The sequence below is a fragment of the Haemaphysalis longicornis genome, unplaced genomic scaffold, assembly GCF_048455015.1.
Source record: "Haemaphysalis longicornis isolate Haplotype H1 unplaced genomic scaffold, Haemaphysalis longicornis Haplotype H1 scaffold_1, whole genome shotgun sequence".
NCBI lineage: Eukaryota > Metazoa > Arthropoda > Arachnida > Ixodida > Ixodidae > Haemaphysalis > Haemaphysalis longicornis.
Genome location: NW_027526203.1, coordinates 356,530,098 through 356,555,880, shown reverse-complemented (window position 1 = coordinate 356,555,880; position 25,783 = coordinate 356,530,098). Strand labels below are relative to the sequence as shown.

Below are 25,783 nucleotides of genomic sequence, written 5' to 3'. Positions count from 1 at the left end.
AGAAGGCAAGGTGCCTGACAAAAGTGTCACGCAGTTCTTATATCTCAGCGGCAGCCTTCCAGTTCGTTCCCCCGTCTATGCCAGCGATGTTCACAAAACACGCTAACAAAACAGGCTGTTTTGTGGTGCTAGCAAGAGGCGTTCCTGTTGTGCATATCTAGTGTACACATCGGTCTTAGATAATTATTTTTCATAAATATTGGTAACTGTGCATTTCGATATGGATAATGCAGATGACTTCAATTAATAGGAAGTTAACGGGGACTGCGAAAAACTTCGAATTAAACCAACTTCCAATTACCCACAAAGAACAAAAATTGAAATTTTATTAGTTTGAAAGCTTGCATTTTATGGAAAAAAATCAGTAATTTCCACCTCCTTCCGCGTGCAGAATCTTTCTGGGGAGAGTAAACTCTTCAGACTGTAGATGTGTCCAAGTGCATATTCCGCGCTGATCTATGGAGTAAAAAATTGGCCGCGTATCTGCTCACTTCGCTGCAAATGTCGTCGAAACACAGCCTTTTGTCTATTCTGCCACGTAAATGCCTCTCTCTTGTCTTTCCCGCCACCTCTCACGCTCTTCCCTTCCGGCTACTCTTTGATAACATTTCGCCTATATATTTCGTTCTTTGCTTTCAAATAAACAGTTGATAGTCAGCGCTTGTGTTGTCTTCATCTTCCCTTTGTCCCGTGCTTCGCGCTGTTTTGTTAAAGTTATGTACCAACTTGCCCAACTACAAACCCTACTGCTCTTCCCTTCCCGTTTAGCACAGTCTCTTAATTCCGCATTAAGAGACTTGGCATATGGGGCAAAAAAAAAACGGCTCTTTTCAGGCGCATTCTGAAGCACGATTCATTCCGAGCACGAGGTGTTGCATAACGCGAGCCGTGCGTTATACAACTGACCAGTGTACAACAGTGTACTGGCGTGGACGGCAACGCCTCTCGCAACTCCCGAGTTTAAGCTCGCTTTATACAACGCCTCATGCTCGGGACGCATCCTTCTCCAGAACGTGCCTCAAAGAACATCTTGAAGTGCAGAGGTGCGCTGCCTGACACGAAACGTAGGACAGGGTTAATGCCACAAAAACAGACAAGGTGAGGCGCAACCCTGGTATTATTAACCCTGTCCTACGTTTCGTGTCAGGCAGCGCACATCTGCTCTTCAAGATGCGAAAACACCAACTAGCCCACTCCCAAGCCTTGCTGTGCCTCAAAGAGCCGTTTTTCTGCCCCATATGTTTAGTCTCTGAAGAGGGCTTCTATAACTTTCCTATTTGAGTGCCTCCTGTCTCTATATTCAAAAATTCAGAGAGGCTCTCACTCACGCGCAAGACTTCAATGGCGAAGCTGTTGTGATCACTGACGGACACAAAGTTGAGTATTCGTATCGTTGTAGTGTCATAGTAGACGTCGGTGGCATGGCATTTCAGTGACCTTTTGCTGAGCAAGGCCAGAGTGAGCTTGTCATTTTGGTCGACGTTTCCGTGCGCCACTCTGCGAGCGTGACTCTCTAGCGGATGCTTTGCACGCCAAGCATGTCGAAACACGGCCTCTTCCTCGGCCGTGGGAACTATCCTCGGCCAGGCAATGTAGAGTCAATGATCACCTACAGCAGCTTCGACATTTGTCGAAGACCAGGAATCAAACGTGGTTAGAGGAGTACCGGTTTACTACAACCTTCGAGCGGGAGATTCGATAGAGGAAGATGATGTCATGAGCTTCGCTGCCTGTGCCGTTGGTTGGTTGGTTGCCTCAGACCATGGCACATACCCACGCGGGGGATTGGCCAAGAAGCTTTGTACCTAATCAGGATGTGACCTATATTATTTTAGATCTCAAAATTTAGAAAAGGAAATACAGAACAGAATTTTTTAAATATCTATAATATGAAAATAGAGTCAGGAAGAAAAAATAAATTAATGAGAACGCTTAGCTCGCTAGCAGGAAAATCGGCCTGTCGCCGCAACATAAGAGTGAAGGGCGGACACAACATCCCTGTGGCAGACTCCTAGCGCGGAAGCGCCTAGTGACAGAACCTCGGTAGTAGATAACGGAAGGTGAAGGCGCCTAAAGGTTGACTCTAGATGTGTGCGTCGCATTGAGGAGAAGCTGTGGCAATTAAAGAGGAAATGTTCTATATTTTCCAGTTCGTCGCAGAAAGGCCATTGCGGAGATGGTGCCAGACCAGATTTATAAAGATAAAAATTTAATGGGGGAATTTTGCACCGAAGTTTAGTGATTGCTACCTCGCATAGCCTTGATTCACAAACCATCGGCTTCCATGCATGACGAAGGTGGCTATAATCTCTAGAAGAGAGAAGGGCGTCTTGCCGATAAGACTGGAGTAGTTGTAAACGTCTAAATCTCGCTCCCAATATAGAGCTATCATTTGGACATTGCACGACCACAGGGCCACCTAGAGACGTACTGGCTAATTGATCAGCCACTTCATTGTATCAGATTCCTGCATGTCCTGGAACCCACACTAGCCTAACCTCACAAAGCTGATGAGGAACAAATGACCGGAATGTGCGGATAATTGAAGAATCTTTTTCGGAGGTTAATGCGGAACACACAGAGAGGGAGTCAGAAAGAATAACAACATGTGAAAATCTATGCTGAAGTTTTTGAAGAGCCAATAATTCCGCCTGGAAAATAGGTGTGTAACCAGGTAACCTAATTGAAAAGGGCTAATCGAGGGGCTGGGAGAATATCCCGACTCCAGCCTTCTCATCACTTTGCGAGGCATCGGTAGCAATGACGATATGAGAATGAAGGGTTGACAAATGATCCTCCAGCAATCCATTGAGAATTCGGGTCGCCAACATCTTTGCATTCGGGGGGAAGATATTATCAAAGTTTACTTCCACCGATGACACACTAATACAAGGAGGGGGGAGCCGAAAAACGTTTGCGTGAAGTGGCTGAAGCATGACTGTACTAGATCCATCTGGGGGCTCCGGAACCGCGGCCACTGAATGCCTTGAAAAAGATCAGGCCTCAGACAGAAAAGGAACTGTGCGTCATTTGATAAAGGTTAATACAGTAAATAATTGAAATCTACACTCCAGCGGAGGAAATGGTGCCTCAAGGTGTAAGATAGGGTTAGCGACATATTTTGGTCATCCCAAGCAGAGTCGCAAAGCCATTCTCTCAACGATAAATAGGAGATGTAATTTGTACGCCGCACAACCAGAAAATAGGACGCACCCAAACTGTAATACCGGGCGAACATAACTCGGATATATCATTAACAGTGTCTCTACTCAACCCGAATTTGTGGTTACATAGCCTGCGGAGCACGCCTGCAGCTCTTTCTCCTTTAGCAGCAACATGTTTAATATGAGGACGCCATGTAGGCTTTTCATCATAGATTATATCAAGATATTCAATTTCTGTAACTTGAGGGATGGATTGCTGTCGGTACAATAGGCATAATGATATGGGGATGGTAACCAGAAATACTAAAACAGCACATTTTCCCACATTAAGCGATAAATGTAGCCTGCTAAGCCAATTATCTAGGGCGCCCACATAGCTTTGTAATCGTTGACACAAGTCATGAATGTCTCTGCCCGATGAGTACAAAGCAATATCATCCGCATATACGTAAGTTGATATACCATCCATAATCGGAATTGATCTGAGAATATTAAAAAGAACCGGAGAAAGGACTGACCCCTGAGGACCCCACGAAACTGCTGATGTTGCGAAGATGATATGCCATCTTTCAAACAAAAGAATGTCCTTCCAGTTAAAAACGCACCAATCCAGGACTGAATGTATAGTAGAGTTTCGGTACTCTCTAGATGTGACATTAAGGTAGTATACTCTAAGCTGTCATAGGCCTTTGTTATATCCAGAGTAACAAGTGCGCCTACGTGTTTTAGGCTACCGGCTAGTTTAACGCGGCTCTCAATGTCAACATGAGCCTTCCAAATAGAATTCCTGGGTCTGAAGCCAATTTGGGTGGGTCTTAACATCCTATTGCTTTCGAGAAAACTCATAAGGCGACCATGCAGTATCCTCTCGACAAGCTTTACCCAGTTGCCACTTAAGGAAATCGGCCTGGTGTTATCTGAGACATAACCTAAACATTCAATGGCACTATCTTAGAGAGTTTACATTCTGGAGGTATCCAGCTATTTTTCAGCGACGTGTTTACTATGTTGAGTAAATCTTTAGGAGTGTCCTCAAAAACTGCAACAATGGCACAGTAATGTCATCTGGCCCCGGAGCAGCCACAGACAGCTGTGAAACAACTTCAGCCAATTCCGACAATGTGACTGGGTTGAAACCAACATTACAAAGTTGACTGATAAAAGGAGCGGAAAAAACAGAAGAAAATGGGGATTTAAGCTCTTGTAAAATTTGTTCGAGAGCTTCAATAGACTCCTGTGTTGACTGATCCACTGAATTTTCATTGTTGTGCTCTTGTAGCACCTTTCTCGAGCGAAGAAAGTTATATAGCAGTAGCCTATTCTTTGGCTTTGAGGGAGCGGCAAACTTCTGGGTGTTATGGACTTCTTTCGCTTTAAACACTGTCCGTTTGAATATGGCGGCCGCAAATTTGTAATTGGTCCAGTTGGACGGGCATTGGTTTCTAAGAACTACCTGCCAAGCCGCCTGCCTTTGATTATACGCCAGTGCGCAATCTTCATTCCGCCACGGGCTATTGCCTTCTTTTTGGGAAGAGATAATGAATTGAGAAGACTTAACAGCATCCGAAATGATGGATGTAACTTGAACTGCCCTGCGTTCCTCGTTGCCGGGTGGAATAAATTGAAGTGCTACCTTTACTTACGGTGTAAATTGGTATGCCGCATCATACGAGCACGTTGGGACCTAGAAGGGCACACTATCTCAAATACAATAGGTTCCAAAGTAGACCACGAAGAGATATTGCCGGAGTTTGAAAAAGTCAAGCCTAAGACTGAAGTAGTCTTCCAACGAAAAAATGTTGCTGAAACAGAGTTATAACAATGCATATTGTTATCATTCATCCAACCACTTAGCCGCCTACCAGAGGAATCTGTGCGGAGTCCCCAAGAGACATGGTGTGAATTAAAATCACCGCAAATAATAACGCGCTTCTCACACCATGACAAAACAGCATCGAGAGGAGAGGCGGAAATGACGACTTCCGGAAAATAGGAGTTAACCAGAGAAAATGCAAAACACCCAGGCAGGCTAAATGTAACTGCTAGAATTTCACAATCCACAGACATGAATTCAAATGACTTATGAACTTTATAGCAAAATTGCGATGATACGAGAATTAGCAATCCACCACCTCTAGTTCGTCGATCTAAGCGGAATATCCGGTAATTCTGGAAATAAAATGGCCGACGTGGAGTCAGCAAGGTTTCCTGCAGTACAATAATGTCGGGTTGTTCTTTAGAGACTATAAAGTCAAGGTCTGTGAGAGCTGACATGACAGAGCGGCAATTCTATTGTAGTACCCGAAGCGACATTACGATGAATTGATGTACGCCACCACAGCTTCCAAGATGTCGTTTGTTTTGGGAACGCCTTGACCTTTCTTTGCTTTTTGTTTTGGAGAGGATTCCAGTGAACCCGCAGTCGGGGATACAGTTCTTTTAAACGGAACTCCTTGATACACCATGCCCACTGGAGAGTTTACAGAACTGGCATTAGGTTTGTTAGCAGGACGAATATTTGAGAATTGAAGAAAAGTGGGCTGTTGAGCAAGGATTTTGGAGGAAGATGGATCACGTCCAGAGCAGGACTGAGGCGAAGGGTTCACACTAGGGGGAGAGGCTGGTGAGTGCTGGCTGTGCTCTGGCAGTTCAGGAGACTGAAGGGCTGTAGAGATGACATGGCTGGACGATTCCGTAAGATCAGAAACACTAAAACTGTGCTGGTTCAGTGACCCTACAGATTAGGGACTGGGCCCGCCTGTTGAATCGCTTTGTACCGCTACGCCGCACAATGGAGACACAGTCTGAGGTACATGGGCTGTATGAGCTGCCAAAAGTTCTGTGATGGCATGCATATACCTGTCCGTTACTTTAGCCTGACTTTTTTCTATTGCAGAGGCAATTATTTCAGCAAGAGACGAATCAACAAGAGTAGAGCCACCGGCAGCTGCTGAGGCATAGCCGGACGATCTTTCTCTAACCACTGTCATCGCCTCACTCCGCGTGCACCAGCGTTTCTCAATCACTTCAAGAATCTTCATTTCCTACTCGCGAACCGGACACCTTGAGTAGTCCGCCGGGTGAGAGTTGCCACACAGACAGCAAGTTACTTCCTCCACACTGCATGGTGCGGGAGGATGATCACCCCCACACGAACAGCAGCGAGCCGAAGATTTGCATCCCCCTACACTATGGCCAAATCGCCAGCATTTCTTGCACTGTAAAAGCGGAGAAAGAGGCTTCACACGAAAGATAAGAGGTCACACTTTGAGTTCTGATGGGACAGACACACCGGGGAAGGTAGCAATCACTGACTCGGTGGGATAGCGGGAGTCATTATCAATTCTGCTGCATCGGTGTACAGCTATGACACCCGCGGAAGCAAACTCTTGTAGCATATCGTTGACAGACATCTCAGTGTCAACTCCGCGAATGATGCCTTTTGCACACGCAAGGTGAAAAGGTACAAATGGGCTCACCAGGAACGCAGCCAATGATTCGCACTTGAGAAGGTCCTGTACACACTCCAGGTCAGATGATCTAATCACCACTCCACCTTTCCCAAATGGACGCGCGCCAGAAATTTTGTTAAAGTGTTCCGTAGCGGCACGAAGGGCGTTTTGCATTTTCCTAGAATTGTTGTGGCGAATCGCCCCACCATTCGTCGGAATAAACGCCACAGGGATGTCGGTCAAGCCGTTAAGGAGAAAAGCTTGCAAAGGAAGATCCTGCGGAGAAAGGCTGGCCGACCAGGGGGTAGGCCCCCGGCCAGGGGAGTTAGTAGCCACTCGGCGCAAAAAGCGCCCACCCTAAATAGAATCCTGAAAACTGCAAGGTCACATAGAAATAGGTCACTAGAGACCTATAAAATCCTGGCCAAAACCCCGCAAAGGATACAAGGAGTGATGCTCAGAACGCCAGAACGCAACAGCTGACGTGTGCTTCCCGGAGGCGTTCCTACTGGGCTGGGAGGCTGGGAGGCTGGACTCATTGCTTCTGCGTCGTCTTCCTTCCAATCAGATCACATTTTATAACAAGCTCCGGCCCGGCCAAATAATACGGGTCTGGTTGAATAATTTCTTGGATATGGAATGAACTCTTTGCGAATTAGTCTGAAGCCTCAAGACGATCGCATAGCTAAATCGGCCGACTAGAAATGATTCCGGCAGGTGTTCGCACTTCACGTAAACAAACTTTTCCATCTATTCCCGGAAAAGTTGAGTCACTCGTCAACGTCTGTCGAAAGGCGCATTTCCGCTTAACAAGCGCGGTGTCTCCAAGGTCGAGAGGAACTGAAGAGTCCTTTGGCGCCATATGGGCGGCAAGCAACTTGTGCAGGTATTCACGCTGACGCAGTCAATTCCATCGACTGCGCAATCCATGTCCTCGATGTTTCCATCGCGTGCAAATGGTTTCGGCTGACAAAGCTTTACGCTCTAAAGTGGAGCATAAACTATCGAGGGAAGCAGCGGGGTAAGGGGGCAAAAAAACCTATTTCAATTCGGCGAGCTTGATGCTGCGAGTGATGTTCCTGAGCTGCAGAAGCCGTCCTACCCTGAGCATTCCTTTCTCGCCGAGGAAGGCGTCGAAACGTTGCAGCAACACAACCGTTAATCTGACCGTCACTCGAAACGCGTCCACTTGCGTTTGCTGGACCCAATAAAATTCGGATGTTTGGTCCTCCTTTCGTTTGTAGATAACCACTTCGTTGAGATGTCAGATTCTTGCAAGTGGTTTATGTAAACTCACTTTCATCGCCTGTGTCGTCGATATGTTCACCGTGTTCGAAATCGCTGATGTTGTGATGTCTTTGTAGTGCCCGGGCTTATGACGATTCGGGCGCCTACTAAATTGAACAAGGTTACGTTCACTGCTTTTAAACGTGGTTGCAGTGAAGGCTGTTAAAACACTTTCGTGTTAAAATGTAAAACCTGAAAACGAACAACCCTAAGTATAACGTACTCTTTAGTACTAAAGGTTGCTTCCCAGGCAAAAAGACCCTGTGTGCAGAGGTGCACCCTTTACAGGCCGCTTGCTTTGTTGTACTGGCGTCATTTCCGTGACGGATATGACGTAGGATGAAATGTTTGTGTATTCTGGAATAAAACACTTTCGTGTTAAAAATTACAAAGGTAAATCATTACTGCACGTGAATGAGCTGATCAATTGATGCATGTAGGTTTGGCGAAGTAATCGCAATGGCAGCGAAACTGTTGCAGTCAGATATGAAGTGCACCGGAACTGAATGTACGATTCCGTGGTCACGTTTGTTTGCGTTTGTGCCGTTTCTGCAATGGCATGTTTGCGGCGTCGGGGTTATGTTGTTTCACCGGAGAAAGGGGTGTGTGTGAATGTATGCCTCGGTAAAAATGAATGAAAAAGCCGGTTCGGCTCCTTCCGGGACTTTTATTTTTTTATTCCGGTACACCGTCTTATTGAGCAGTGGTCGGCAACATTTTGAGGCGGAGGATCGAGTTGCTTGAAGCCAACACAGCAGGGGCCGGACGGCAAATCGGAGGGGGGGGGGGGGTCTTGGAGGGGTGTGAATGCGTAATCTGGCTAAGTGTGAAAATGGGGCACATGTGTCAATTGGACACGATCTTTCTTTGTTCCTATCTAACCCCATTTGAGGCCAAAACTGTCCTGTCGGCTTCAGAGAGGAAGTGACAAGGGGGGGGGGGGGTTCTGACGTTGTGTCGGGGGCCGCAGAATACTGCCCCCTGGGCCACAGGTTGACGTCCCGTGTTTTAGACTAAGCCTAACGGACCTTCAATGAAGCTCTCGAGTTGAACTATTGACAGCGCAGACGATTAACTGTCAGATTTTTCAATAAACAAATGATTTGGCCGCAACTTAACCATGCAGGCAGCGATCCTCGTAGTGCTCAAAAATGCCCTCGAAGCCTTTAAAACACGCTCCTAGCAGCATGTTCGAACTCCTTAGATGGCGGTTACTATACGAGGAGCCTGCCGGAGATGAGATATACGACATCCGAAGCAAAAATGAGCCCCCCACTGAGCGCGCTTGTTTACCGGCGGCCACTTTGATTGCAGCGGGCAACGTTGCTTCTTTTGGAGACTAACATATGACACATCGCAGTTAGTCCTTTTAGGGAAAAATTACCCTACCCTCTTTTTCTTAGAGTGTACTGTTTCACGTGGAACATTCCTTGTATTCCTTTATAGCAGCTCTAAAAGTGCTCCGCATATTTGCCTCGGTAGGCTGGGAGTAGAATCGTGGGGCTTGGTACGAACCCTACGATTCAAGCCCCAGCAATGCTAACGTTTTTTCCTGTACCTCCGAATTTATTGTAAGATGTTCTCCTAGCTCAATCCTCCGCATTCCTCCCGTAAATAAATTTTCTAGGTCGATTTAGAGGTAGGACGCGGCATAACAAAACGTTTAGTTAAAGTTTTCCATTCCACCTAAGGTACCGGGGTCGTACCTGTCTTGGAACGAAATATCGCGTCTTACCTGGCTAGGGTAGTTTTTATAAAGCGTTGGCCAATCCCCCCCTGCGGGTATGCATGCTACTTTGTGGGTATGTACCACTGTGCTGGACTTCGAGCAGCAGCCGGAGGGTGTTCGGCGTCGTAGACCTAACGTTTCGTCAACCGGCACCTGCAGGTTCGCTTACAATGTTCACTTACTTATTCGTACGGACGGATGACATAAAGTGAAACATTCGACTCAAGTACTTGTGTGAAACAGACAGAAATATTTATATACACTTACATCCATATACACACATACATACACATACGCATATATCTCGAAGACCGTAAATTACATTTTTACATTAGAATTTCACCTTCAATTATACCTTGTCTGGTCTTTTTCTTGAACATGTTTCCAGATAAAAAGAACTCATCAGCAAAGGGGAATTAGTTTAGGGCGTTGGGTACTTGAAAACTCCGCTTTTGTTTACCATAATTCGTCCGCGTTCGCGGCACTCTCAGTTCTACCACGCGAAGATTGTAACTTATGTTGCGATCAGGAACAGAGTACAAGCGGCTCCGGTGAATGTACTGAAGCAGCCGCAGATAATACACTTGGTTGAATTTTAATACGCAGTGTTTAACCAACAAGAGTTCCGTACGTAAGTGCCTTAGTGCACCATAATATCCCTCAATAGCACTCAAGGCTCTTTTTTGCAGGACAAGTAATTTTTGGTGATTTGAAGACGTGGTGGTACCCTATACAAGATTACAATAAGAAAGTTTTGAAAAAAAAGGGCATTATGTATTTTGACTAAAAAGACAGTAGATTCGAAATCCTGAAAAATAGGCCAACAATTCTACTTAGTTCAGATGCAAGTTTTAACATATGAACAGGACAAGAAATATCTTCATAAACCACACACCGAGAATTTTTTGGGAAGAAACCTGATTGATTGTTATAGTGCCATAAAAAATATATATACAATTAGTTTCTAATGTGTTGATGGGCTTGAAAATATTATATTTCGTTTTATTTATATTTAAAGTTAGCTTATTTACGTGCAACCAATCATGAAGATTGATTAAATAAGCATTGACCATATTTTGAAGCGCCGATATATATAATGAACGGGAAGGAAAAAAGATTAGTGTCATTAGCGTACATTACCAGATTGGGAGAGTTACGAATGCCGGCTAGGTCATTGATATATGTAATGAATAATAGTGTCCCTAGTATTGATCCCTGTGGGACACCATACTTTATTACCTGTTTCGAAGGATATGTTATTTGTTCGCACATATTAGGACCCATTACACACATAACTCCGAAATAAGTTTGACGCAGTACCTCGAACCCCATAGTTACATAACTTCTTAAGCACGTTCTCATGATGTAGGCAATCAAATGCCTTGGGAAAATCTAAAAAATAGGCCGAGGGTATATTTTTTGCCTTCGATATGTTCTAATATTTTGCCTTTAATGACTAATAGCGCCTGCTCTGTGGACTTAATTTTTATGAACCCATATTGTGAATCAATAATGGCATTGCATTTGTGCAGAAAATCGGCTATCCTAGAATTGATAACACCTTCCAACATTTTTGACAACACAGGCAGAACAGAAATGGGTCGGTAATTCGACAGTTCATTTATGTCACTTCCTTTATGTACTGGACGACTCGAGCCAATTATAGATTCTCTGGAAAAACACCCGTTGACAGCATCAGATTTTCAATGTGTGACAAGACATCCGCATATAACGGCGCAGACATACTTCAAAGGAATCTCTTTTATATCATCCTGTTGCGTCTACATCATTTTTAAAGAAAGAATCAATGAAGCTACTTGTTGAGGAGGTTTGGGCGCGAGTGCTATAGAATGGAATAAGGCAGTGGTGAGGCCCCGAGAGCTATCCACCGGAGTTTTCATGGCAAAATTTGGCGAAGCGACCAGCGAATTGCAGTGAGTACCTTCTCTAATGGGTCACGACATTAGACCTCACATTGAAGCACGCCGTTCGGCCTAACATCCTATGTTCAGGCTTGCCGTTAAATAGCTTCCAAGTTTATCCTTACGACGTGCCAAGAAACGTCCCACTCATTGTAAATCGAGCTGTGGGTACCAGTACATTAGCGCTCAAAGCGCGACGTAAGACCTCACGCCAAGCCGTCACACGACCACGTCTCTCCTCCCTCTTCTGTGCATCAACCTCTCCGGAAGCGAGCGGTGAACTGAACGGTATAGATTTCCTGAGACGTGTTTCACAAAAGAGTCTAATTAATGAGGCTACACGAAACCGCGGCTTCACGAAACAGCCTTCCTGAATTTCCCGCTATAGTGGCAGAGGTAGGGAAATAGTGCTTTAGCACTAAAGAGACTCGTACACGTTTACCGTATCATCGTAAATGAAATTCTGCTCCACAGTGTCAGTAAATATCTAAGTAAATTGTAAAAAAGTGTAGAGAAGTGGCACACTTTTCTTTATCTTTGAGATGACTTAACACTGCGGAAAAAAAGTCTAACCTTTTACAAGACGGTAAGCCCCTCGGGTGTCGGATTGGGTTCTATTTCATGTCAGGTAAAACAATTTTCGACAAAAATTTCGCTCAACCCACCACAATTTAGCGAGGCTACAATCCAATTGCACGCAATTCCTTAGGCAAATCCGGAGAAACTTTACGGGGAGGGCGGTGATGTAGAGAATCGAACGTCTTGCAGTGCAGTCAGGAGGTTAGGGGGGATACTGGCCATCACTATAGGGCCTGTAGGGGCTAGTTTTGAAGGTGCTTGGAAACGGGGGCGATCGGCTGCGTCGTCCACGTGTAACAGTGGGCTTGCCTGAACCACCACTCATTGAAGTTGCTGTAGGCCTTCACTGGCGTCGATGCGTCGTGTAGCATACGACATAATCCGCAGTCTAACTCTTCCTCGGTGTACGAGTAGTTTAGCCTCCAGGCATGGTAGCTGTTGTAGAGACGCATGTCCTGAGCCGTCCGCTTCATGTGGTCTGCCAGCTGCCTGACATTCCGGAAGTCCAAGGCGTCGATGTAGGAGCCGGAGGGCGCTATACGGCTGTAGTCGGCGCCCCCCAGCACAACGGGAACCATACCAAACTCGAGCGCGTTGAAGAACTTTTCGGTGACGTAGTCGGTGCAGATGGAGTTTTCCAGTGCCAGGTAGTAGTAGTAGGTCTCGGATGCCTGGCGATAGCACTTGTCCGACATCTTGGGCAGGCAAGAGTCTATCGTGGTGCCGCAAGCGCCGACCACGTCCACTTCGACGAACTTCGAGAGCTCGCGGACAAACCCCTCGCGATTGCTCAACGTTTTGCAGTTGCTGACGAGCCACAGGGCATGGCGGGATTTGTTGGCCCACCAGTTTTGCGGCTGCCGGTCGATGGGAACCTTTTGCAATCGAGGAAGCAGGGTCAAGTCCGAATCGGTGCGGTACGTGGCCGTCCAGTTGATGGCTCCCTGCAGGGCATCTGGCAGCCATGGCTCATAGACAGGCGGCTCTTCTGTGTGGAGGGCCCAGAGCTGTCCCCGCGGGCGCTCAACCGGCAGGTCGTCGAGGCGCACGTCGCTCAAATGGAAAACGACGAGTGCGCTCGCGTTCAGCGCGCTTCTGTTCGATGTGCGCAAGCAGGCTGGCTCAGTATTGCACGTGAAGAGTGTCAGGTCCATGCTCCACTTAGGGCTGTCGAAGAACGACGTCCACATAAGAATCAGCGGGAGCCCACTAGTCTGTCTGGCAGTCGGCGGCTTCACGCTCCGACCGGGGAATAGCACGTACAGGCTGAAAAGGCTGGTGCCCACGAGCAGGAGCAGCGCGCACCGTATGCGCCTCGCTTTGCGCATGACGCTTACAGCTAATGGAAAGGTCTTCAATGCACCCTCTTCACATGTCAGCGACAAACCGCCGTACTGAACAGCCACGACGAGGCCTTCTGTTCTGCGATGATGCTCCCTCTGAAGCTTTACGATTCATTTCCGGGGCGCGCAGAAAGCACCGAACATCCTGCGTCAGCCGCAGTTGAGCACCGCAATGCTAGACTTACCCTGCCTCCCTTTTCTGCATCGTGGCTCTGCAGCTGTCTGCTCTTGCCCACCGATGCTCACTCTCACGCTTTACGATTCGTTTCCGGAGCGCGCACGGCGCTGCTCGCATTTCGTTCCAGCCGTATACACGACAGGACCACAAACACGCCCGTCACCGCAGTAATAAACTGACAATTTTGGCTGGTGAGGGTAAGCCTTTTGGTGGATATGACGTCACGTCCAGTTTTCATTACTTTACTCGTGTGATCGAAAGATGGCCTCCCGGCTTTCCCGCGCCTGCTTATTTTTACCAGCAATAAAGGAGGCAATGGTTCTTTTTTAAGAGCTGCCTAGTTAGCGTATGCACTGCAACATTTAGAAAATTTACGATGATTGTGGCCCAGTTAATCTTCGGTCAAGAGCACCACCGGCTTCTGCCAGCATACGTCCGGGTCGTCAGCTGCAGACGTCCAGATGTTCAGTGTGGGCGGCTCAGGTGAGCACGTACTGCTCTTTTGGTGGACTCAGCGTCCTGAAGGTGTGTGTCTGTTCGCACACTTTCTACTGAAAAGGTTGCTGTTCTGCTCGTGAGAGGTATAATAAGGACGTTAATAAAATTCATGACGCCACGTTCTTTCCGCCTTGTGTTGTCGTTATGCTGTACTGCTCGCACGCTTTTTTATTGACCGTTTGTTGCACCACTTTTATAAAGGAAAAAAAAATAAGGAAAACATTATGAACAAATTCAGGCCCCAATGCGGGCTATACAAACAGGCATGCGTGGGCAACGTATCTACCCCAAAGTTCAAGGGAGCGTGCCGAGGGAAAAGAGCAAAGGCAAGCAAGGCACTTGTGAAGCTGGCAGCGTGCATGTTATAAGAAACCCGCAGCAGAGGAAACTGCGCCTGTGGATACACGTGTGATACACCTGGCGCTGGGGTATTCCACATGCATGAGTTTCGAGTCGGAGAACTGTGGGTTTATCTCGCTGCGTTGCTGGCTAGAGGAAACAGGTGTTCGTTGTGGTATAGCATAGCAAAAGACTAGCAAGTGGTGATGCTCTGAGTTCTTGGTTTCCAGCGTCATCAGAGGCATATCTCGTAAAGTAAGGTGGCTAGATGGGCAAATTGGTACGGGTTAATGGTATAACTACAGCGCGAAGGCAGGACGCAAAAGGCAGATGTTGTTGCTTATCTTCATTGTGTTGTTTGTCTTTCCTTTGTGCTTTGCCCATCACGCTGTAGTTATACCATGTACATTCGGCAAAGTGTAACCGGCACACTCAAACCCGCTCACAATTTTTTAAAGACGATAGTCTTTCATGGGCTACTTAAACCCAGAAATTTCGGTCTGTCTGTATACGTCTGTCTGTCTGTCCGTCTGTCTGTCTGTCTGTGACTCGATTCAGCCACCCGGCCAAAGTAAAATTGATATTGCGCAATAGTCTTATATACTCACAGCCAAATGTAAATGTCTAAGCCCGGTTTATATGTTCATACTTGTCAACTTTGTTAAACAAGACCAAGACATTACGCAAATATAAGACAGGAAATTAGTACACAAGGGGTATTTACAGTGTTCCTTTATTTAAAAATTCTTGGATGCTTGGTTTTTCGATAGCAAATGATATTCTACATCTTCTGCAGAAAACCGCCGCCTCCGTGCGGCATATGAAAAATCACGCGGCAACAGCAACGAAAGGTTCCACTAGCTAGGTTGCACGTTCTGCTTGGAACGCAGGTGGAGCACGGCCACGCGGTTCTACAAACCTTGTAGTCGGCCGCCTCCATTCACGCGCGTCTCCGCCGCACTGCAGCGCTGGCATCGAGGAACCCGGCTTGTAGCAGTGGAACGCGGTAAATTTAAATCGCCTTGCGCAAACCTTTAGTGTGTTTACCTTAGGATGAGCGCGACGGTACAGGAACAGCATGAGAGGTGAGCGGGAAAGCAAAGAGGAGCATTTCCTTGGCAAATGTCTACAAAGACTATCGTCTTTTGACGACATTTGCAACGAAAGGAGCAGATACGCGGCCAATTTTTTTGGAATCACCGCTCACTCAAACTCAGACTCAATGCTGAGAAATTCATCTACGCTCACCCAAACTCAAACTCACAACGATTGCAATACTCAGAACTCACTCGTGCTCAGAACTCACAATGAACTCAGAACTCAAATGGACTCAGAACTCAGATGAAATCAGAACTCATTCGGGTTCAAAACCCTCTCTGGCTCAGAATTCCCTCGGGCTCAGAACTCAAAATGGACTCAGAACACAATATTGACTCAGATCTCACTGGGGCTCAAAATTGACTCGGGCTAAAAACTCAAAATGGACTCAGAACTCAAAATAGATTCATAACTCAAATGGACTCAAAACTCACCGGGCTGAAAAGTCACTCGGACTGAGAACTCACTTAGGCTCAGAATACAGTCGGGCTCAGTACTTCAAATGGACTCAGAACTTAAATGGACACTTAGCTCACTCGGGCGCAAAACGCACTCGGGCTGAAAACTCACTCGGGTTCAGTAATCACTCGGGCTCAGTACTCACTCGGGCTAAGAACTCAAAATGGACTCAGAACCCAAATAGACTCCGGACTCACTCGAGCTCAAAACGCACTCGGGTTCAGAACTCAAATGAACTAAAATAGACTCTTAACTCAGACTTACTCAGATGGACTCAGAACTCATAAGGATTCAAAATTCAGAATTCACGTGGGTTCGCGAATAATACGGTCTCAAACTTGTGGGCTCATATTCTTGCGTTTAGTATAACGTGATCTCGTTACTCCAATGAGGTCGAAAACTATTTTCGCTGCATATTTAATGCAGCTACGCTTGCTAGGACATGATGACTAGCGCCGCTTACAGAAAATTTAAGTATGTATTGGATACCTAACCCTTGTTATGGACTGCGTGTTCATGACAGAAAGGATTAATTCAAGCCCAAGGGTTACTTGGGGTTTGAAAACCAAAGGACATTGAGTAAGGTGACATGCACTCATTAACGCCGAAGCTGCTTGGGGTTAGGGTCTCGTGCATTCTTGTTTCACCCTAAAAATACGACTCGCGGCAAAGTCAACTGTTCCCACGAGTCTCTGAAGGGCGAGGCGTTCGTGGGTGTACCTATGTTTTTATTTGCATGCTTTCTTATTTTAGGCGGCTGATACCGTAGGGGGCGTGTGCCGGGGCGGAAACTTTAACTCTGCCGGACGAGCAGGCGAGAAGAAATTATAAAGACGACGTTCTTCGTTTTGTATTTCACTTCTTTTTTCTCGCCGTATTGGGGGAAAGGCGTATAGTTCGGATCCCTGGACGCTGGGGACGTCGAAACTATCCGAGTATGCGGAACATGTACATTCTGTGCTTAAGGGTACCGTCCTCCGACTCTCCACTACGAATGGTTGTGTCTGCACTTCCATTACAGACAATTTACGAAATTGTATGATGGCGAGGGCCGGCTAGACTCAGCACCACTTCCTTTGTTTAATATTCTTATCACTTCAGCTTTTTTGTTCATTCACCTTCACAGAGCGGATCATGATTTTTTAAATACATTTTGTTTGTTGCGTTCTCGTGGTTTTCGTGACTACATATAGCATGGCTTGTAGTGCAGCATAGGCGCCACGGCATCGCAACATGCTGTAAAGTGGCGCTCCGTGTTATTGTGGCGGGTTGAATGCGTCCAACGCAACACTGACTTTTGACATTGTTTCTTTGTTTTATTGGGAATTCCACGGCTATGTGTGCTATTTTCAGCAACGCCCTGTATTCAGGCGGCACGCCGAGTACTGGTACGCCTCGTCAACACGCCGTGTTCTGTGTTTTCGCGGCCATTGATCCCCCTGTTCTTCGCTCGAGTTTTGGTGAAATACGAAAACATTTTACTGTGAAGATACGTATAATCCCTCAGGTTCTCGCGGTGGTGTGGGCGCTTTACTTTGGGCCTCAATTGAGAGGTATAACACAGCGGAGAAGCGGTCACGGTACGGTACCCGGTAGGTGATCGGCGCTACGGCGCGTGCGCAGAGACGGAAAAACTGGTCGTGCGCATACACAGGTGTGCCGGCTACCGTACCGGGGCTGGTTCTCCGCTCTGCTATAGCTGTCTCCGCTCGCTAGCTCGTTCGTTCGTTCATAGGTTCGTTTGTTCGTTCCTTCGTCCGTCCGTCCGTCTGTTCGTTCGTTCGTTCGTTCGTTCGTTCGTTCGTTCGTTCGTGCTTGTATTTCACTCCGCACTCGATTTAACTCGACAAGTTACACTTAGCCATTTCTAATTTCACGTTTCCTCTGTCATCATAATTTCACACTGTGTGGGACGTGTGTACTCTGCTTAAAGGCGCCATGTCTCGATTGTCCACAACGAACTGATACGTCTAAAGCCAGACGACTGGTCGCAGCACGACTTCCGCCAATAGTTCGGGCCTTTGTTTGAAATTCTATCACCTCAGCTTCACTGGCCATCCACCTTCACGCAGTGGAATGGCTCATTTTTTCACGCATAGGTATTTCTTGAGGCTGATCTTTCTCGGTCACATTTGCGGAATTAATAAAGCGAAAATTACATCTCTCATTGGAACGCTTACCTCGAACAACCCGATACGAATAACTCGAAACGAATAACTCGAAACGAATGATGTAAACACCGAAATGGACCTAGGAAGGCCAGAAGTGAACCAGGGCGTGCCAGCCGTGTATAGAGATGATTAATGTCCAAAGTAAGATAATGATTGATCCTTGATTGATAGTAAGAGATATATAAGGTGGGATTAAGGTGAATATAAGGTATATCAAGATGAATTAGAATGTATTAAGCTGGATTAAATGATATAGGATGAAAGAATGACTGATTAGTTACTGAGAGTAATGATTAGTAAAGTGAAATTGAGGTTATCAAGGTGAGTTAGGATACATTCATGTGGGGTTGAAGGGGGATTAACGTGGATTGAGGTAATTTACGGTGGGACGTACTAAGGGGAGTAATGGAGGATTATGACAATTTTAGATAGAATGATTAAGATGGATTAACGACGGTAAGATAGCGTGGCTGGTGTGTCAACGTGTGGTCGTGCGTATAACAGGTGCCCTTGATAATATATCGCCAGGCTTTCGCCTTAAAAACCTGGAAAAAGACATAAGTATTCCGAGAAATTTCTAATAGCAGTGAGATTTTGTGACGCCGCGGGCTTATACTTCAGAGTCGACGGCGTGTGGACGTCTCACTCGTGTGTGCTCGGACGTAATAATGATTATCGATAACTTAAAACAGAAGATTGCATGGTACTTGAAGTTTCATAATCACGCTGACAAAAATAGTGGCAATGCGAACTAAGGCGCGAGTACGACTAAAATTTAAGCTGTATCTACGCATTCGCACGGCGTCCTGCCATCACATGACCGGCGTGGAACTGGGTGATAAGGGGTGAAAAAAAAAGGTGGATGCGAAGGCTTCAGTTATTGTCCAGAGCTCACCTTACCGTTAAGCAAGGCAGGGGGCGAGAAGGAAAGGGGATATGGCTTTATATGTACGTTGTGGGGCGGTCTGCTTTCTTGTTTCGCCGCACGCGTCCATTGAGATCGCCGCATTTTTAGAACGTTGCGCGGCTGATTAAAAAACCCTCACACTCGCTTATAACACGCTTAATGAATTTAATTAGCGGGTTTTGCAACGCGTACCGCTATCGGTGTCCACACGCTTAATATATATTTACATCGAACTGGCTGAAAATAGGTTATTCTAGGGTCCTTTGCAGAAAAGCTCTGGTTGCGACGCCTGGTTTTAACCAAACGCTTGCGCATTGCATGAGTCGGCTGTTTATTTGCAAAACCGCGTGGTCCGTGCCAAACGTGCCGCCTGGTCCATGGCGGCACGTTTCCTTGGGTTTATTTTCCTCATTGCTCCATAATAAAAAGCTGGAGCTGGACTCTTTAACTATTATCCTGCGTAAAAAAACAGCGCGATAAACTGTGGCTAAGAGGCTCGGGGAAGTGGGAGCCATTTATTTGGGTATGCGCTACTTTCTCAGTAGTTTATCTTCGTATTTATTTGATAGATATTGGGTGAAAATTGTTGGTATTTTCTAAATTATCTATACTTTTTGTGGGCACCAGTACAACTATTAACGCTTTCCGCAGCTCGGCGAAGTAGCCAAGTTGAATGCCTATATTGAACTTGGGAAGACATTTCGCTACAGATTGCGTATATGCCTTGAATTGATTGATTGATAGGCTTTAATGAGAAAGGGGCAAGAAGCCCTGGAGGGGAAAAGGGAATAAGGGGTGGGGGTGGGGAGAGGGCTTACATATTATTGAATGGTGATAGTATTCAGTTCTTGTGTAATGCTCTTGAGTAAAAAAAAACACATTGAAGGGCAGTGCAGTGAACCTGCATAAACTGGACAACAGTTGCAGATCTTCCAGAGGATGTACTGAAGAAGGGACCGGCGTTCACGTAGACGATTGAGTTTGTAAGAAAAAAAACACACTGAAGGGCACTACTGTGAATGTGCACAAACTGGACAAAAGTTCTTCCAAAGGGCACATTGAAGAAGGGATCGTCGTTCACGTATCAGACAACCTTATAGAGACCACTGTGTAGTGAAAACCGCACAATTCCTTCAAGTAGGGTGGTGTCGCTCCGAACTCTTAGTACGTGTTCTTGCGCATCATTTGGGAGGGCATGGGAGGCGCGGAGTTGTTCTCGACCCCGAGCAAAGTGAGGGCATATCCATATTAAATGATCCTGTATGAAGGAAAATTGAGGTCTATTATGCGTCTGAAACTTAGAGGGCGGCATCATTGTGACCAGTATTTACGTACCATATCTCAGAATCCGGCAGCGTGACGTAGCCTTTGCATGTTGGCAGATACGGGAGTTATACAAATTTCACGACCACCTTACGCGTTGGAGCCGACACCCCTTACGCATTATACAAACCAACTCTTATGTCTGAAGTAAAATACACGCAGATAAGAACCATCCACAATAGTAGACACGCCGCTTTATTTGAATAAATAGAGATGGAGCCTTAACTCGCAGAACTATTCCTTTTCTAAACAATGAAGGTAATTATTTAGGTCAATCAATCTATAATTCTTCACTAATACTGGACTGCGCCTTTTACAGCCGTGAAGGGGTTTCGATACTCTGAATTGTTTCGACAAACAGATATAGTAATCGCATCGTGCAGCAGTCATTAATATTTATTTTCAGCAATGCTCCAGAACGTTTTGAATAGTGTAGTTACTCTAGTGATGTGAAATTTGAGAGCCTAGTTCTGATGCGTGCATCAACCTAATGTCCCAATGATTTTTGCGGATCGAGATATCAAAATGTTTCGATTTTCTGGCCCGCTCAGACGGGTTCCTTGAGAACATTAATTCGAGAGTTTGAGCTTCCCCGTGGCTACTATAGTAGTTGCACATTCGGATTGTCCAAAACTAAGATGCATCTCCTCAGGTTCAGTTAAAAAAAATACTCAGAGAAAACTTTTAAAAGGCTGACAGGAAACAATACACGGGCGTTTTCACAAGAGGTGGGACAGGCGTGTCCGGTCGATTTCTTTAATTGTGACAAAAATTTTATATATAGCCCCTTGTTCACAGTGGTAAACATATGTGAAGTTAGTTTTCTGAAAAAAAAAATGCGTACCTAAAGAATGATTCCCACATATGGCTCGGGTGGCAGGCGCCTTGGAAGAATTGGGCGAAATTCGAAACTTTAAAAGTTATAAAACATCTACTTTATTGGCGCAGTTTTTTTTTTTTTGTCCAGAGATGTTGCATATTGTCAAATGAGTTCACATACTGACTTTTTATTTTCAAGTAAAGTTCTTTTTAATACAAAATTACAAACTTGACACATTTTCAAATATTGCGAAAATGCCTAGCCCTGTTTCTAAACATTTAGACTAGCTTCGGAGTTCATTTTTTTTAGTATTATTTCTCCATGCTTTTTCATTCTTCGTGTCACTTTTAGCTTATGTAGAAAAAATGGTTCATTGTGAAAAATGTTCTGCATTGCAGGTCAGCCGCGCCCGTTGGTCTAATTCTAAATCCAATTAAATAAAAGGCCATCTTCGGTTTTTAAGGGCGAAGCCCCTTAGGAGCTCAGGATGTCGGTTTCTCATGTCGTCGTCGTCACCGTCATCTCATGTAGTCACGATACTAAGGCACCGGGACACTCGTTTACACCTCGCGCTATAACGCTTCGTGCTTCAAATACACGAGACTTTTACAGCAAAGCTCTGTACCTCTACCCCCAATGGTTTCATCTCCGTTGGCGAAAACGCCAAGGCGCCAAGAATACATTTATACACTGCCTGCTTCGCCTCTCTTCAGGTTTCGCGCTAGTGGAGATGGCCCGGGATATTTTTCAAACTTCCACAAATTGAAGCCAAAGTTGTTCTTTATTACAAGCTTGAAAAACGTGTTGCACTATTTTTGTAGTTTTGTAGCTAAACAGAAATTTTGTAGTTTTGTATAGAACACCAAATATGACACTGTAGCTGTATTGCAGGGATATCCTATAGCAGGTGTCGGCAACCTTTTGAGGCGGAGGTCCGAGTTGCATGAAGCCGACACAAAGGGGAAGGGGGGGGGGGTGGATTCGGAGGCAGACTACAAAACAGGAAGATGGCGACTATGCCAACTGGAAGCGATCTTTCTTTATTCCCGTCTAACCTCATTTGAGGTCAAAACTGCCATGTCCGCCTTCAGATATGAAGTTTCAAGGGGAGGGGAGGAGGGGTTGTGACGCCGTGCCGGGGGCCGCAGAATACTTACCCGCTGGTCGCAGGTTGCCCACCCCTGAACTAAAGTGATCTGTAGCAAACTTATGACTTCAACGTAAGGCGAGACATGTGGCCGGCACAGCTTGTTTATTTCTCACAGAGTGCTTACCCTGTACAGGAGCCCCTAGTAGAATTCCTCGCTGTTATTCATTTAATGTGCGATGAATGAGCGTTTTTTTTTTTCGGTGGAAACAGGCAAACAAGCACACGCGCGCGTGAAAGCCGCCGGCCTACGGGAGGCCAGGAGAGCTCTCGAACCGGAAGTGGCGGAGCTCCGCGGGAGCAGACAATGTACCCATAAGCCTTTACGCTTTTTACCGGTCAACTATAGGAACATCTGCGCCGCGGCCGAGCACGTTTTTTCCCACGTTGCCACTTTCCACCATACGTCGCCCCAAGGTAAACCGGTCACGTGACTAAAGCACTGGGAAGGCTAGCAATCCGGAGTAGAAGGACAGCGCTTGGTTGGCCGCTCGGGGCTGATGCGCTTGGCATGTAAAAAATACAGGAGGCGATGGTTTAACATGCAACAAGATGCCTAGAGAGAAGCAGTTGGGATTTTGTTTCTCCGCAAGGTATGGTAATCTCAACTGCCGGGCCCGAGCAAAAAATCAGGCACTCCACCGACTACGGCAGTTAAACGCGAAGCTTTCTCGTGACGGCTCATGGTCGTATTTGAATGGTGGAGTGCAGGATTTTTTCGTCTAATTTTGCAGGTCAATGCACCCCTCTCCAAATCCAAACCGCTCCGACCATGTCGTAATGGAGCAATCGGATAGACGCCAGCTTCATAACGCGAGGAACCCAGGTCCGATTCTGTCCACGGGAAGCTTTTTTTTTTCCTTTCACTTCACCCGTTTTGGCGTTACAGACGCCATAAATGAGAGCACTAAAGCTTTGCTTCAAAAGCCGATTATCTTTTCTGCCTGGAATGCCTACGGCTTGGCAAGGCCTGTCTTTCCATCAGGGGTAAAAAAATAAAAGAAACGCTACAAAGCGGTTTAGTCAAAACTATTAAACTTGCCAAATATACAAATTTTTATCCTACATAGCAACTAAGTTGAAAAATGTAACATTTTGTGTAAACTTGATATATTAAACTAGCGGTTTGTCAAAACTTATGCTTTCAACGAGTGTTTCCTGAATCAAGATTTGCAGAAGTGTCCCCTTTTTAAAAGTTTTTCTTCTCTACGACTCATTTGGAAGCAGCGGTAGCGACGAAACAACAGCCTAGAGCGGTTTCTACTAATATTCCCAGATCAGCTTTGCAGTGAAATATGCACAGCTCATAAGCCATTCTAGGTGCCGCCGACTGACGATGCCCCACTACCTGCATCCTGTCTAATACGGTATGTTCTGCATGTTAAGTGCTCCAGGTTAGCAGTCGGCAACGTTCTCCATGTTGGAACCAGGTGGAATGTCACGGATTGAGTGCTCCGATCAAAAGGTGACCGATTCCAGAAAAACTGGAGATGCGTCCGGGCAGCGCTAGTGCAGACATGTGGGCTCAGCTTGCAGAAATAAACGACGTACTCGATGAGCTCACGCTCCTCAACGAAACAGCCCTTCAGATGGAAGAATCGGTCCATGCGCATGTCACAGAAGTTCGCGGAAACAATTAGGCACCTCGATAAACAGTGAAGTCTCTTGCCGAAAACGAGAGCTTGCAGTATTGATAAAGAGCAGGTCCTCGAAAACGGGAAAGAGCTGCAAGAAGTTGTGTGTGACCAGGAATGGTGCGCCTTAATCTGGCATTTCACGATATTCTCGTAACGACCAACGAGGATCGTCTGCAGGAAGTAAACAAATGGGCACCTGCTGTTCACGTCTATCCCTCCGAACTGAGCAGCGCTATACTTCTATCCATCCATTGCCTGTTAGGCGAGAAAAAATCCCAGGAATCATTGTTTGGTATAACAATCAGACTGACGGAGAAACGGCACTCGCAAATCGTAAAAAAAAAAGAAAAAAAGCTACGGGAAGCAAGGCAAGGCTACCTTTGAAAATATATGACGAAACGGAATCGTGAACTGCTGCCACCAAACCAAAGAATGGGCCTAAGTGAACAGTTTTCGTTTTGCCTGGCGTGCGAACGGCCGAATTCTACTTAAGAAAAGTAGCGTAAACGACACAATCATATTAAGCAGCTTTAGCATATCGTTACCGTATTTTCGTTACCGTTTACCGTGTTACCGGAAGCCGCTGGCGAAGGTGAAGCCTGTGCCGGTAAGTTACCGTTCGCGGTAACTCTCGCGCTGCGCAGTCGACTCCCGCAAACACGGTAAACGGTAACGTAAACGCGGTAACGATATGCTAAAACTGCCTATTTTCAGCTACACGAGCTCCCGCAATAAGCGGGCTAAAGTGATGACATGCAACGAGAACATTTTCCAGGGCCATGAAGAGATATAAACCTGGTTTGGCTTTCGTAACTATAAATCACAGTTCTAAAAAAATGAAGGAAGCTCACACTAACGCGTAACTTGAAGGTAGCGAAGCTGTAGGCAACCTTCACGACCATCACGGAAGTTTAAGTCCACGATTGCAGCCGATTTGCTTCTTCGCTGCCGCAACAAGCTTTACTCCATCATTGTCATTTTTTGGAAGTGATAATCATTGGACGTCGCCTTAGAGGGGCGTACGCTATGAGGTGTCTTTCTCGTCCCGAGCAAGTGTGTCCAGGATTACAGCGAACGCAGGAGTTTATTTTTGGCTAGTCTTGGCCAATCTCCCTCAGTGGGCATGCTTAGCTGGACGAACGTGCGCCTGGCACTCTGGCCGGTCGCCGCGAGGCACGCACGCACGAGCACTCGGCATTTTCTTGCTTTTTTTAACTGTCGGGTGGTCGCCGCAATCTTGGCCAATCTTCCTAAGTGGGTATGCTTGGCTTGACGAACATGCGCAGGGGACTGTGGGCGGTCGTCGCGAGGCACGCACACACGAGCGCTAGGCATTTTCTTAGTTTTGTTAACTGCCGGACCGGTCGTCGCAAGGTTCGCGCTCGGCAATTTCTTGGTATTTTTAACCGCGGACACAAAAAATTACGATTTGCTAAACAGCTTCGCTGTTAAAAGTAATAGATAAGTTTGAAACCATGAATGGTAGAAATGAAGAGGACACTGCATTGTGTCCGTGTTTTCTTTTTTACCGTCCCCGGTTTTCGACGTTCAAACTGAAATTTAGAGCCAATCCAATTCCCAAGCAATTCTAAAGGGTGAAATGTATATTGGTTCCTGAAAATGGACCTAGGTTTTTGGGTTTGATGCTAACGCTTGGTATAATGAGGAATCGGAAATGACCAATCAGAAGCGAGCGACGCGACGCGGCAGGGTATTATCGGTTGGTATCT

The 25,783-nt window shown here is 46.2% G+C and overlaps 1 protein-coding gene across 1 annotated transcript; it reads right to left on the bottom strand.

Moving 5' to 3' along the window:
- Window positions 1-9,469: 9,469 nt before the first annotated feature.
- Window positions 9,470-13,687, bottom strand: LOC144154962 (alpha-(1,3)-fucosyltransferase C-like). Its single transcript, XM_077686118.1, has one exon. The coding sequence runs from the start codon at window positions 13,459-13,461 to the stop codon at window positions 12,376-12,378; it is 1,086 nt and encodes a 361-aa protein (XP_077542244.1). The 5' UTR covers window positions 13,462-13,687; the 3' UTR covers window positions 9,470-12,375.
- Between the last annotated feature and the right edge of the window lie 12,096 nt (window positions 13,688-25,783).